The sequence below is a fragment of the Rhincodon typus genome, chromosome 18 (genome assembly GCF_021869965.1).
Source record: "Rhincodon typus isolate 14 chromosome 18, sRhiTyp1.1, whole genome shotgun sequence".
Taxonomy (NCBI): domain Eukaryota; kingdom Metazoa; phylum Chordata; class Chondrichthyes; order Orectolobiformes; family Rhincodontidae; genus Rhincodon; species Rhincodon typus.
The window spans coordinates 19,975,658-19,991,391 of record NC_063349.1 but is presented as its reverse complement, the minus strand read 5'-3'; the positions used below and the strand labels follow the sequence as shown (position 1 = coordinate 19,991,391).

Here is a 15,734-nt window from a genome sequence, read left to right as displayed (position 1 = left end):
GTGTGTGTGTGTGTGTGTGTGTGTGTGTGTGTGTGTGTGTGTGTGTGTGTAATTAAAATTTGACATTCTTGTTTATCTGTCAATTTTCTATTATCCCATATTAGGTAGACAATGGAGGTTCCACTCTAAGAAAGCAAACTTGTAGTGTCTGTTGATAAATTTACAGTGATTAATTTCTGAAGTTATGTATCATGTAAGCAATATCAAAATCATACAGAATTCTTACAGGTATATAGATAGTCTTCACCTGTGAGAGGAGGTTTGTGCATAGCTTCAACCCTTTAGATCCCAGAAAATGTTCACAAATATCATTTAAATGTCTAGGTCCTCTGGTAAAAAGTCATCATGGACAACAACTTAGTGAGGAATTTAGGACTGGCATGATAATTTGAAGCTTGAAAAGGTTAGTTCCAATCCCTTAACTGAGAATTTGTATTTTGATTTGAAAGATGAAACCATAGGTCCATTCTTTGACTAGCTCACAATCCTCAATTTCCCTGACATACAACAAGATGAGTCCATTATTGTTGTTTTAATGAGATTTTCTGTTTATTCCTCTGCAGCTTTAAAAAAATGGCTGCTTGAAGGTTCAAACAGGTATGAAATATTGTATGACTGTATCATCTACGCACAACAAGATTTGAAATGGGACTGGACGACCTTCAAGGAAGATTTAATATGTACTGTTTGACCAATTTGAGAACAACTGGGGATGTTCTAGTTTGTGTGCCAGATAAAAAAAAATCAGTAGCAATAATATGATGCACAAGAGATTCTCAGAGTTAAAATATTCCAATATACTCATAACTCCTTTTGGATTTGCAACTTTGGGGGCTTTTGATCATTTTAGGATCTATAGGGTTCAACAGAGAAAACTGAAACTTGGTGCAGTATCCTTTTTTTTTAAACCAAAGTTTGCATAGACAGTTTACTGCAGTGAGTGTTGTCAATGTCACGTAACTAATATATTGTAAAGAAAGAAAAAAACATTTTTTTTTTTTAAAAACTGCAGCAACATTGCTCATTTCTTAGCTCAGCTCTGATGTCCAGGCACAGAGTCTCACGAAGATTCTTCTAAGGCGTTGACTACCAGTTCAAGGATGTCAGGGCAGTGGTCCGCAATCTGCTGTAAGATGGTGTTGGCATAGTCTTGAAGTTCTGAACTTTCTTTTTCACACTGTTCCAGCTCAGCATTTAACTTTAAAACAAAAACAGACAAGGTACATATTTTTTAAGTATTTTAGTTTGAAAGAGAAGGACCAACATATTTATTCTGTTGTGAACACTTGCATTTATCTTTTTACCTATACTCTTTTCTGACATAGGGGAACATTCATTGCAACTTTGGCCAATGCTTCTCTTTAAAAGTATCTTTGCCCCATGACGAACATAATTTTGATGTTTAAACAATAAATCAAGTGATTTATGAACAAGATTATTGGCATAATCCAATGACAATGACATTGTACTGATCCTCCTTCCACCAATGCCACACTTACTCTGTTTTGAAGATACTGTGCTTTTAGGAATGGGAAAGACTCTCATTATGGTGATAATAGCATAAAGGATGTAAGCTGAGATATTAAGGTGTAGAGCAGGTCAGGCAGCATCAGAGGAGGAGGAAAGCTGACATTTTGGGTCTGGACCCTTCTTCAGAAAAAGATGTAAATTGTTTCTCTTTTGGTCATACAACTCCTAAACTATGAGAATTGGGGGAATGGAGAATTGGCTGTTTGATCTTGCTTCATTCCTTTGACTTGTAATTGAAGAGATTAAAAGCAGTCTTCATGATTTTTCCATATGAAGGCCTCACATTTCAAACCGGCCTAAGAGCACATGGAAACATTCTAATGCCTGATATCAAATCCACCAGAATGAATTTACGGGTTGGAAATGATTTATTATGTATCAATTACTTACTTAAAACAATTTTAGAATTATTCACAATTCCAAGATCATGGATTTAGACAATAAATCTGTTCATTATTACAGAATAATTTGGAAACTTTGAATCTGTACTATTTAAAGAAATTGATATGTTCTGACAATGTAAAACATTTGTACACTTAAGGAGATTGGATTTTCTTTGCTCAGATTCAGTGACCTTAGCAATGAAGTATCTGTTGACACTTGGCATTGACTTCCAAGTTAGCATTGGCATTGACCTTCAGGTACTATGCTTTCAGATACAACCAAGCCTCTGATTGGACCTCCACTAAAAGAAACATCATCTGAAACAACATCAGTTTAAAATGACTATGACTGATGTTATCATACGAACAATTAACATGGCTACAGCACATTTCTCTCTTCACTATTTTAACAGAATTGTTAAACTGTTTAAAATACATGGGTTAATGCCTTCACTGAGAGGAACTTGATGTCAGAGCATTAAGCTTTTATTTGATAACAATACACACAGTCATTTCCAGTCTTATGTATATAAATGTGTTCCGCAAGGTAACATGTTCTACTCATTTCTCCTTTTGACAGTAAAAATAAATTATTTTTCCCTCCAACTTTGACCCCAAATCTCCAAAGACTAACATATAACTTCCAGTTTCCATTACTTTGGGATGCAAACATTTCACCTGCAGACTGAAAAAGCATTTATGGAAAATGGACATACATGACACACCTGAGGCCTGGATATACAACTCTGAGACCAGCTCAAACTGTAAACAATTAATTAATAGCAGATTAAAAACCCCAAAACAACCATTTCAAAATGCAATGAAGCTTACTATTATTGTTCACAGGTGTTCCAAGCTTGTTCAGTTAAATACATGTTTGGCATAGTTTCAACTGTTAACAGTTTTTTTTTTCCCTCTCCTCTAATCTTATGCTGTCACAAAGGACATTACATTGAATGATGCCCATCTTATTGCTTTAGTACAGATGGTGTTCCTGTGTTAGACATCAGTCTCATGTGCTGTGGCAATATGCACTTTTACATGCATGATGTAATCTTGAACTATGGATAGTGAAGGTAGAGGCTCTAGTTCTCTTTTCATCTCATGGCTTAGCAGGAACATTTCCTGCTCTTACCACCTCACTGGAGTGAGTTGGAAGTCTTTTCAGGTTGAAAATAATCCTGTTTTGCTGCACTAAATGCACTTTTCTCATCAACCTGCCTTGAGATGGGGCTTGAACCTAGAGTTTCTGACTTAGAAGCAGAGATGCTTCCCACTGCACCACAACAGAAAGGGGAAAGAAAGCATTCACAATCCTTCAAGAAATGGTCAAAGTTTCAGGCACACATTTAAACTTGGACATCCCTTCACTAAGTGCACAGCAGGAGAATGACAAGAGTTGGTGGTCATTGCTCCCAACTCCTGTCCACTAAACATCAGAAAGTGACTTGCTAGATTAATGGTCTCATAGGAAGTGGATTAAGGATCTCCTGCACACCCCAAGGCTAAATATTTGCACTATTTTCTTACTGCAGACCTGGGGTCATCACTCAGTGTAACTCTGTCACTATACAGTAATGTCGCACAGACCTGTCCACCACCCCATCACAGGCATGATGTGCACTGAAGGGCTTACTCCCAACGTGTGCTGCTAGGCACTGCACTTTCCGTTCCCTTCCTGGGAAGGGCTCACCACTTGGCTCAAGTGCTCACTGACGAATTTCTTAATTCAGTGCTCATTATCAGTGGTTAATGGAATATTGGCTCCTCTTAATTGCAAAATAATCAAAGTCTGTTCTTTATGTAAATCAGAGTGGGAGTGTAATTCTTGAGATGGAGTTCTCAATTGTTGGCTGAGGAGTTGCCTTCCTGTTGTCTCAATTAATTACAACCTCTTGCATTACATACCCACTGGCCAGCAACAGACCTTCTGTGGGATTCAGGACTTCCTCTTTCCGAGACCCAGCTGGCAACCAATTAGACAGTCTTTGTTACCTGCAAACATTATCGGCGATGGCAGCGAATAGTGGCAAAACATCCACTGGAGGTCTGGCAATGCCAAGGGAGCCAGTGTTTCAAGGACATTTTCTTAGGGCAGCATGTTCTGACGCCAACCAGAGAGCAGGCAATACTAGATCTGGTAATGAGCAATGAGACTGGATAAAGTTTAGTGAAAGGAACCCTAGGCAGTGGTGATCATAATAATATTGAACATCGTATTAAACTCGAGGCAAAGAAGAATGAGTCAAACACATATGTTTTAAAGGAGATAGCAAGGATTGCATATGCTGGAGTCAGAGTCAGTACGGTGTGAAGCTGGAGGAACACAGCAGGTCAGGCAGCATCAGAGGAGCAGGAGAGTCAACGTTTTGGGCCTAGACCGTTCATTAGGACGGGGGAGGGGGAAGGCAGCTGGGAAATAAATAGAGGGAAGGGGGTGGGGCTTGGGGAAGGTAGGTGGGACGGCATTAGGTGGATACAGTTAGGGATAGTGGGGATTGGCCAGTGGGCAGGGTGGGGCGGATAAGTGCAGAAGAAGATGGGCAGGTAGTGTCAGGTCAGGGAGGCGGGGATGAGAGGGAGGATTGGACATGGGATAAGGCCAGGGGTGGGGAGATTTTGAACCTGGTGAATCATACATTTAACCACTGGGCTGGAGGCTCCCCAGGCGGAATATGAGGTGTTCCTCCTCCAGTTTGCGTGTGGTTGGTGGGATGGTATGTGAAGCACCCGCATCCAGTGCATCATCCTCCGCCACTTCTGCTACCTACAATCCGACGCCACGACCAAAGAGAGATTTCCATCCCCACCCCTATCTGTCTCTTGTAGAGACCACTCACTCCGCAACTCCTTTGTCCGCTCCACACTCCCCACCATACCTGGCACCTTTCCCTGCAATCGCAGGAAGTGCTACAACTGCCTGACACCTCGCCCCCTCACCTCCATCTGAGGCCCAAGACAAACTTTTCATATCTGGCAGGGGATCACCTGTACATCCTCCAACCTGGTCAACTGTATCCGTTGCTCCCGATGTAGCCTCCTCTACATCAGTGAGACCAAGTGCAAACTTGGTGACAGATTTGCGGAGCTCCTGTGCTCTGTACGCTATAATCAACACCACCTTCTGGTTGCCAACCATTTTAACTCCCCCTCCCACTCCCTTGGTGACATGTCCATTCTGGGCCTCCTCCAGGGTCACAATGACACCACCTGCAAACTGGAGGAGCAGCACCATATTCCTCCACAGGAGCCTACAACCCGATGGCCTAAACATGGAATTCATCAGTTTCAAAATCTCCACATCCCCGGCCTCGTCCCATGTCCAACCCTTCCTCTCATCCCTGCCCCCTTGACCTGACACAACCTGTCCATCTCCTTCCCCACCCAACTGCCCTATCCTTCCCACTGACCAATCCCCACTACCTCTACCTGCATCCACCTATCGCTAACCTACCTACCTACCCCGAGCCCAATCCCTCCTCCCTCTATTTATTTCCCAGCTCCCTTTGCCCTCCCCAGTCCTGATGTAGGGTCTAGGCCTGAAACGTTGACTCTCCTGTTCCTCTGATGCTGCCTGACCTGCTGTGTTCCTCCAGCTCCACACTGTATTGACTTGTGTTTTAAACTTGATTAAGGACAATTCTGAAGAACAGCGCTGTCTAACTGATATTGGAAATTTAGTTAAGAGTTGGGTCAGTACAGATACACTGTCAGATATTTAAAGACATATTTAAGAAAGCTCAGAAAAGACACATTCCAATGAGAAATATTCTATGTGAAGGGCACACTATCCATGGCTAATTAAAAAAAAAGTTAAAGATAGTGCCAAACTGAAAGAAAAAGTATATAATTCTTGTTTTATTCACTTGTGGAACATGGGCATCGCTGGCTGGCCAGAATTTATTGCCTACCCCTAGTTGCCCTTGAAGGTGATGGTGAATGCCTTCTAGAACTGCTACCGTCCACATGCTGTAGGTTGACCCACAATGATCCTAGGGAGGGCATTCCAGGATTTTGATCCAGCAGCATAGAAGGAACAGTGATATATTTCTAAGTCAGGATAATGGGTGGCTTGAAAGTGAATTTGCAGGTGGTGGCCTTCCCATGTATCTGCGGGCCTTGACCTTCTAGATGGACGTGGTCGTGGGTTTGGAAGATGCTGTCTAAGGATCTTTGGTGAATTTCTGAAGTGCATCTTGTAGATGGTACACACTGATGCTACCGAGTGTCGATGGTGGAGGGAATGAATGATTGTGGATCTGGTGCCAATCAAGCAGGCTGCTTTGTCCTGGATGGCTTCAAGCTTCTTAAGTGTTGTTGGAGCTGCAGGCAAGTGGGAAGTATTCCGTCACGCTCCTGACATGTACCTTGTAGATGATAGGCTTTGGGGAGTCAGGAGGTGAGTTATTCGTCACAGTATCCCTAGACTCTGACCTGCTCTTTTAGCCACTGCATTTATGTGGTGAGTCCAGTAGAGTTTCTGGCTAATGGTAACCACAAGAATGTTGATAGTGGGGGATTCAGCGATGGTAACACTGTTGAATGTCAAGGGACGGTGGTTAGATTGTCTCTTATTAGAGATGGTCATTGGCTGGCATTTGTGTGGCACGAATGTTTCTTGTCACTTTTCAGCTCAAGCCTGGATATTGGTCAGGTCTTGCTGCAAAGCTGAGTTACAGGTTAGAAGATTGTCTAGAATATAAAGAACAGCAGCAAAAATGACTAAAAGATGAATAAAGAGGGAGAAGGCTATCTAGAAATAGAAAGAACAGATGAATTGAACTGCTATTCTGTGTCTGTCTTTACTATAGACGATACAAATTATATCCCAAATATAATCGGGAATCAGAAGGTAAAAAGAAATGAGGAATTTTAAACAATCACAATAACTGGGGAAATGGTACTGATAGAATTCTAAGATCAAAAATCTGACAATCCCCTGGCTCAGATGGACTTCATCCTAGAATATGAAAAGAACAGCTGCTGAGATGGTATGGTCATTAGTTTTAATTTTCTAGAATTCCCTAAATTCTCAGAAGATCCCACTAAATTGGAAAATAGAGAATGTTACTCCTCTATTCAAGAAAGGTGGGAGACAGAAAGCAGGAAACTAAAGATTGGTTAGCCTAATATTTGTCATAGGGAAAATGAGGAACATCCATTATTAATGAGATTACAGCATGGCATTTATAAAATCTTAACAGAATCCAGCAGAGTCTTATTTTGTGGAAGGGAAATCTTGTTTAACTAATTCATTGCTTTTTACTTTCTCAAAGAACTCCAATGCAGTGGGGAACTGGCGGATACACTATACTTAGACTACAGAAGGCATTTGACAAAGTGCCACATCAAAGGTTCCTATGTAAAATAGAAGCTCATGTTGTAGGGAATAACATTAGCACAGATACAGGATTGATTAGCTGACAGGAAACAGATCATAGGCATAAATATAATACTTTCAGATTTACAGGAAGTAATAAGTGGTGTGCCACATGGAGGCTCAATTATTTGTAGCTTATATTAATAATTTGATGAAAGGACTGAATGAATGGTTATCAGATTTGTTGATGATACAAAGATAGGCAGGTAAGTAAGTTATGAAGTGTACATAAGCAATCTGAAAGGGAGATGGAAAGGTCAAATCAGTGGGCAAACATTTAGCAGATGGAGCATAATGTGGGCAATTATGACCTTGTCTACTTCAAATAGAGAAGCTACACACTATTTAAATGGAGAGAGATTGCAGAGGTACAGAGGGATTTGGGTGCCCTGATCCATGAATTACAAACAAGTTAGTAGGTAGGTACAGCATGTGATTAGGAAAGTAAATGGAATGTTGTTATTTATTTTAAAGGGTGGGTGGGGTGTTCTCTGTTCAATGCACTTAATGGGAAGTTAAAAGTGTAACCTATGATTTTTCAAGGAAATATAGATGGATTGGATTTAATTTCCCAAGCTGTATTCCCTATGAGTTCTACACCCCACATGGAGAACCAAATTTTGGACTCATCCTTAACATCTCCTCTTCATTCTCATTATTTCCCTGTAAGTTAAAGATGTTAGATTAAAACACATTTTCAGAAAAGCATGGGCGCATTTAGTGCACTGGGAATTTAAGTTCGAAATTAAATTGGTCTTGTACTAACAGACGTTATGAAAATCATGCACTCATCCTAGATAAGTTGTAACATTCATGCCCCCATTGTTTCACAAGCTTCACTAAATGTATAAATGTATATAATCCCACCAAAATGACTGATTTGCCTGACCAACTGCTACTCAGGACAGATGTAATTCACATCAGGTCGCTTCAGTAGCAGAAAACATTTTCGCTACTTATTGTAACACTTAACTTTAACAAGAATAGTGTAAAGCAAAGACTTCTAAGTTATGCAACTTAAACTATACCCTTTCAAAACCTCAAATACACATGCATACACAATCACAATCAAGGCAGACAAAAGATAAACCATTTCCATGTATAATAAGGGTAGAAAAATAATATAGACAAGGTAGACCAAATTCCAATGATCAAAAGTCCAGACCACAAGGTGGAAAGTTATTTTCCCTTTTGTCCTTTTGATCTTTTTTGCAATGATAATACACGGTTGTCAATAGGGTGACAGTCATTCTTCAATTCAATGATTGAACTGGTGAATATGCGTCTTCTCTTGCTTGGTATTTTTCTTAAACTTTCTTGGTTTCCCATCTTTTCTCCACAGACAGAGACAGAGAGAGAGAGAAAGAGAGATGGAAGCTTTCTGTCTGCAGGCTATGGATGGTTTCACCACTCCTCTTGACACTTAAGCTTTTTAAAATTCTGCAGCTCAACCTGAGGGCTGTTGCCAGACAAATTTCCTTAATTCAAATATTTCTCGGGGCTGTTCAGTCTTGAATTCTCTCTCTCATCACCTCCAGAAAGCAAGATTGTATTGCACAGCTTAACAATATGCGCAACACTTGATCTTCAAGTTGCAAAACTTTTCTGGTATTCCATTTATAGCAGTCCAACTTTTATTTCAGATGATTGTCCCAAAAATGAAAAATATGAGCTCTCTTACATGAAATAAAAGATTTCTACGATCAAAACAAAACTGCTCTACAATCTATATATTTTCTTCTCTTTCATTGTTTGAAATTTCTGTTGTAGAGTTTTGTTTTATGTTCTTGTGCTACTATGGTGCACAATTCTGACCACAAACATGCATTAGGAGATTAATCCAAGTACCTGCTGTGTTGTGTCTTGGATGACAGGATGCTGGTTCATTAATAGTGGACGAGGAAAAGAGGGTGGCTGTTACTAGCAGCTGGGTTTCACTGACCTTCAATGTCAAGTTAATGGAACTAAACTCCTAGAGTCATAGTCATTCAGTATGGAAACAGACCCTTTGGTCCAATCAGTCCATGCCAAACATAATCCCAAACTAAACTAGTCCCACCTGCCTATTCCTGACCCATATCCCTCCAAACCTTTCCTATTCATACATTGATCCAAATGTCTTTTAAACATTGTAATTGTACCCCCACCCACCACTTCATCAGGAAGTTCATTCCATATGCGAACCGCTGTCTGTGTAAAAAATTTGCCTCTTATGTCTTTTTAAAATCTTTCTCCTCTCACCTTAAAAATGTGCCCCCGAGTCTTGAAATTCCACATCTCAGGGAAAAGACAACTACCATCAACTCTATCTATACCCCTCATTATTTTATAAACTTCTATCAGGTTATTTTATAAATCTCTAGCAGAAATTGCCCAACATATCATATCTCCCTGGTGAAGCATCAAAATATTTCTATGGTCTAATATAGTTAAAGAAGAATTTACTGACGTAGTTACGAGGACCTGCAATGAGAAAAGAAATTCACCCTCTGTACTGATAATAAATTCTCCTGCTCTATTATTACCCAAGGGTTTCTTTCTCTATGGATCATTTCAATTCAAACTGTGTTATCTTTTTGCTTGATGATTGCTATTCTTGAACATCATAAACAGGAATGAATAGCATTGCGTAACTGATTTGAATTAATTGAACAAGTTTATTTAATCTGGGCCACTGGGATTGCTATTCTCTTTCCCAAACCAAAGTCCTCATTTTAAGTCTTAATCTTCAAGTAAGAGGATCTAACAGAAAAAATAATGAAAAACCAAAACTTTCTAGCTCTTTTGGTACCCAGAAAACAGAGAATTTGTTTAGTACTTTATATAAATATGTGGAAAGTATTGGGTGTATTTTTTTTAAATTAAGGAATTCCCCAAACTTGAATCTCCACATTTTTTTTAAATCAAATCCAACTGCAGCAACGCAAGCAGGTTTTGAAGAATCTTCTTGTTAAACCATAATCATTTTAGTTTTTGTAACTATTGTTATGATCCATTTGAGATAACATGCTGATGCTTGAGCTCAACTATTCCCAGCCTTATCACAAAAGTTAAAAGATTTAATCAAGTACATATAGTCCCCAATTTACCTATCTAATAGATTCGGTTTAACAGAAAACACATATCGGGCTTCTGAAAGTTACAAGAGCTATTATTTATGGCAATTAAATAAATTCTGACTGCAAGTAAACAACCATGAACTATCAACACAGAGTCTACTAGGTGAAACTCTATCCCCACCCTTATCCCCACCTACATAGACGTATAGACAAAAGAAAAGATGGTATTATGGATGGAGGAAAAATACTGGGCAATCACAGACCCAGAGCACCTGTTCATAGATTTGATGAAGTGTTTGTTTGGCTTCCCAATACATTCTGTTCTCTGATTTCTTTCCTTCAAGATTCTCAATTCTTTAAGGTTTTGGAGTAGATCTGTAGCTCGGGTCATGGGTGTTGAGGTTGGTTGGCTCGCCAAGCTGGGTTGTTGTTCCGCAGACGTTTCGTTACCGTGCTTGGTAACATCCTCAGTTGCTGCACTGAGGATGTTACCAAGCATGGTAATGAAACGTCTGCGGAACAAAAAACCAGCTCGGCGAGCCAACCAACCTCAACATTCTCAATTCTTGCTGAGGAGTCAGTGGATTTACACATTAATTGTTCAGTTTGACTGTCACTGGTTAGAGGTGACAGCTTATAGCAAATAATGGGAGAAAGTAACTGACTGTCTCTACACTTGAGTCACTTTGTTACAAAAGTGTAGAGACAGATCCTGCTTCTTCCAGTCTGGAAACCTTTTGCCTGGTATTGTTTAAACACACCAGCTATTTAGCTACCCAGGAACCAATCAGAGAGCTGTCACCAGGCTGATGATCTCTGACGTGCACAACTTGTCATAATTGGTCACTAACTAATCAGAACTGGCCAAATCCAGGGTCCATAATGTCTTGTCTGTGTTCCCTACTGCTTACAAAGCAACAGTGTATGTAAAACTCACAGTGAGTTCCAGTAACTCCATTTTAAAATTGCAGCAATTTCATCCACAGTGCTTGTTTTTCAAAACATTCTTTTTTCCATTTAATTCCATCACTAAAAATTCAGAAAAACAAAATGATATGGTCTTTATGGAATAATTAGAAAATTCTTTAAAATTTGTATTTAAAAATCTCTCTATTCTAATCAGAATAGTTCACAAGGTAGCAATAATTAGGAATTATTGAGACAAACCGGTTATCTATGTCTCAGTTGAGCTAATGGTCCACTGTTTGGTTTGTGCTGACCAATTGTCTCGCTAACATTGGATCTGATATTGTCACTTTCACTGTGTTAGCCTGTGAGTAACAGCAAAATGGACCTCTGCTTTATACTTGTGTTATCATATGATGTGCAAAATCTGGCACCAATTGCTTTATTTGGTTTGACAAAAATATGATTACCTTAGCAGGTCTTGCTTCAAACTTTGCAAAATTGCTGCTTTTTCAACTGTACTTATAAATGTTCCTGTGAACAGTATTTTATATTCATTTATAAGCTAAGTTCTTCATATGCACTGAGTTCTATGATGGAGAATGAGAGGATCCAATGACAACATTGATCATTCCTATTCAATATCCTATTCCATAAGGGTGCATCCATATACTGGCATTACACTCGTAGATTGTTTATCCTTACATATTCAATGTAACTGGCAGAAATGTAAGTACTTTGAATTATACACATGGAATGGCTTGTACCAAAAATTGATTTCAGAGTGTTGAAACACATTTCACTTGGAATTCTCAACAGCTATTCAAGAAAATAGTGCGGTCAAATTTCTGTTTTGGGTGCAATTGGTATATTGTTCCAAAATGTATTTGAAATGGCTATGTTAGATTACATCAAATGTTTCTAATACATTAATTTGCATAATGAAATTGTGTAAAATTTTAAATTTAGCAGAACTTCTGGGCTGCATACTAGAATGTAATTGCTTTCTTTTTGTTCTATTAAAAATATTTCTTGATGCTTTTAAGCATGTAACTTGGTGCAAGTTTATTACACAACATAATTTTCCCTTCAACAAAATGAAGGAAAACAAGGAAGTTCTACATTTTAAATGTGAGTAACTTGATTTAAAAATTAAACAAAAGCTTAATGAAACATTACATTAGTCCATGTAATTGTTTAATTGGTATGCACTAGTCTGTTTGGTAGTTTTTTTTAATATGCAGACCTTGTAACGTGGAGCTACTAGTGCCTACACACCAAGAAAAGAAGTGCCATTTGGTTTCTGTCAGGTCCACTCAGCTCCTGACCTCGTTACAGCTTTGCTTCAGACATGGATAAAAAAGCTGAATTCCAGAGATGAGGCGAATGTGACTGCCCTTGATATCAAGACAGGAATTGACTGAGTATGGCATCAAGGCATCTGAACAAAACTGGAGTGAATGAGAATCAGTGGGAAAACTCTCTGCTCGTTGGAATCATACCTAAAAGAAAAGAAGATGGTTGCGGTTGTTGGAGGTCAGTGACTTCACTGAAGAAGTTTCTCAGGGTAGTGTCCTAGGCCTAACCATCTCAGCTGTTTCATCAATAACCTACCCTCCATCACAAGGTCCGAAGTGGGGCTGTTTACTGATGATTCCACAACGTTCAATACCTTTTACGACTGCTCAGAAAATGATGCAGTTTTTATCCATTAGAAGCAAGAACTGGACAACATCCGAGCTTGGGCTGCTGATTGACAAGTAATTTTTATACCACACAAGTGCCAGGTAATGACCATCTTCGACAAGAAAGACTCCAAACATCAACCTTTGACATTCAATCGTATTACCAATGCTGAATTTCACACTATCAACACCTTGGGGATTACCATTGATCAACTGGACTAGCCTTATAAATTATATAACCAGAACAGTATGTCAGAGGCTAGGAATACTGCAGTGAATAACTCAATTCCTGTCTCCCCAGTCTTGCCTATCATTTGCAAGGCATAAGTGAGGAGTGTGACTGAATCCTCTCCACTTGCAGTTCTGATAATAATCAAAGAGCTTGACATCATCCAGGACAAAGCAGCCTGCTTGAACAACACCACATCCACCACTTTCAACATTCACTTCCTCCACCACCAATACACAATTGCTGCAGTGTTTACCATAAACAAGATGCATTGCAGTAACTTACCCACGCTCCTTTACAGTGCCTTCTAAAGCTGTGACCTCTACCACCTAGAAGGACAAGAGCAGCAGATACGTGGGAACACCACCACCTACAAGTTCCCTTCCAAGTCACACACCATCCTGAATTAGCACTGTGGCAAAACTAGGTCCAAATCCTAGAATCCCTTTCTATTAGTATTGTGGGTGTCCATTCACTGAAAAAGGCTGCAGCTGTTCAAGAAGGCAGCTCACCACACTTTCTTCAGGACAATTAGGGATAGCTATTAAATGTTGCCCTAGTCAGCAATGTCCACATCCTCTAAATGAATAAAAAATAATTTGAAGTTCTATTGCGATTGGGCCTGTGGTGTGCTGGCTAGTTTTGTGGTGCATAATCTGGTGAACTGAATCTTAAACTAATGTTAAAAAATGAGGAAAACACAAAACAAAGTGGTTTTGGATAAAATTTGCCAATTGTGTCTGTTGATTTGGCCTATTCCACCTGGATTGTGCTTACATTACTGATAATTATAAGTGGTATATATCTGAGTTCTCATTATTGTAAAATCTGTACCCTATGTTCATCAATTCTACAGTTCAACTTATAGACTACAGCAGAAAGCATAATATTCTAATTTCCTTCCCATATTTGGTTAGGCAGCTTTCATTACAGCTATTGCTTACCCTCTCAGTATACACAATACCCCCAAGGGAAGATCTATTGGAATCTTGGACACTTCTGAAATTCCCACCCATTATACCCCTTGGATGACCAGTTTGGCTGGACAAAGCAGCCTTAACTTTTGTGGTCCCCATAATCCAGCATTTAAAAGACAATATGCACCATCTTCCAGGCCTAGAAGTGTCCAAACTGGAGGTGGGATGCCAGCAGACCAGAACCCCACCACCTCCCTGACCTCGCACAAATTAAGTTCTGCACAAAAAGGCCCAAGTTCAACCTTCCTGACCTGCTGCCAATTGTGGCCCTGAGATGGTCAATCAATGACCACTTAGAGGTCTCATCCTGCCTGGACTGAAATTACACCAGTTCTGGGAAGTTAGGGGCAGGGGAGCAGAGGTTGATTCACCTTGATCTGTGTGACTAAGGGAGTGTAGAGTCAGACAGCAAGGAGACAGACCATTTGGTCCAACCAGTCTACGCCAACCGCATTCCCACTCTAAATGCCTGCGTGCACTTGGCCCATATCCTTCCAAACTGTTCCTATTCATGAACTTACCCAACTGTCTTTTAAATGTTGTAACTGTACCTGCATCCACCACTTTCTCTGGCAGTTCATTCCACACACAAGCCACTCTCTGGGGGAAAAAAAAAAGTTGCCCCTTATGTCCTTTTTAAAATCTATCTCCTCTCACCTTAACAATATGGCCCATAGTTCTGAACTCTCTCACCCTAGGGAAAAGACCCTTGTCATTCACCTTATCTATGCCCCTCATGATTTTATAAACCTCAATAAGGTCACCCCGCAACCTCCTCCGTTCCAGTGAAAGAAGTCCCAGCCTTTCAGTCTGTTTTTATATCTCAAGCCCTCATTACTGGCAACATCCTGGTAAATCTTTTCTGAACCCTCTCCAGTTTAATAATATCCTTCATATAACAGGGTGACCAGAACTGAAGGCAGGGGATATTCACTGAGAGTCACTCCAAAAAGAAAACCTTAATCTAAAAAGTGAGAAGATTCTAGCAAATGAGTGTGAAATTGGCTGACACGCACCTACGTCATAGGCATGAAATGCCAAAACATCCTATCTAGCTTCTTTTTTCTTTGATCTTTGCAGGCCAGCATTTGCTGTCCATCCTTAACTGCCCTTGAACAGTGCAGACCATTCAGAACACAATTAAGAATCAACTACATTGCTTTGGGTCTTGAGTCACATTGATCAGACCAGGCAAGAATGGCAAATTTCCTTCCCTAAAGGACATTAATGAAACAGATGGATATTTCCAAATCAAACTTCATATTTCAGATTTCTTGAGTGAATTTAAATTCATTCAGCTGTCACAGTGGGATCTGAACACAGAACATTAATCCAAATCTCTGAATTACTATTTTTGTAACATTACCACAATCTTCCCAAATGTGCATTAACACACCTTTATACAGGACTTGTGCAATGCACAATACTGTTAAAGCAGAAAGAAAGATGTCCTGGGACTTTTGTATACAAATGGCTGTTGATGGCAATGTGCCAAAACTGGGCTGTCTTGAATGCATCTGGTACTGGGCAAGCTACATTCAGCGAAATGTATTCTACATGTGGTCTACCTGATGGGCCTTAAAGG

At 39.8% G+C, this 15,734-nt stretch overlaps 1 protein-coding gene across 1 annotated transcript in view; it reads right to left on the bottom strand.

Moving 5' to 3' along the window:
- Window positions 1-84: 84 nt before the first annotated feature.
- The window catches only part of LOC109931831 (ELKS/Rab6-interacting/CAST family member 1-like), a 682,193-nt gene continuing 666,543 nt past the window's right edge, over window positions 85-15,734 (bottom strand). Inside the window, exon 19 of the mRNA XM_048608012.1 lies at window positions 85-1,198. Coding sequence (XP_048463969.1) covers window positions 1,061-1,198 — 138 coding nt within the window. The 3' untranslated portion in view covers window positions 85-1,060. The remainder of the gene's footprint in view (window positions 1,199-15,734) is intronic.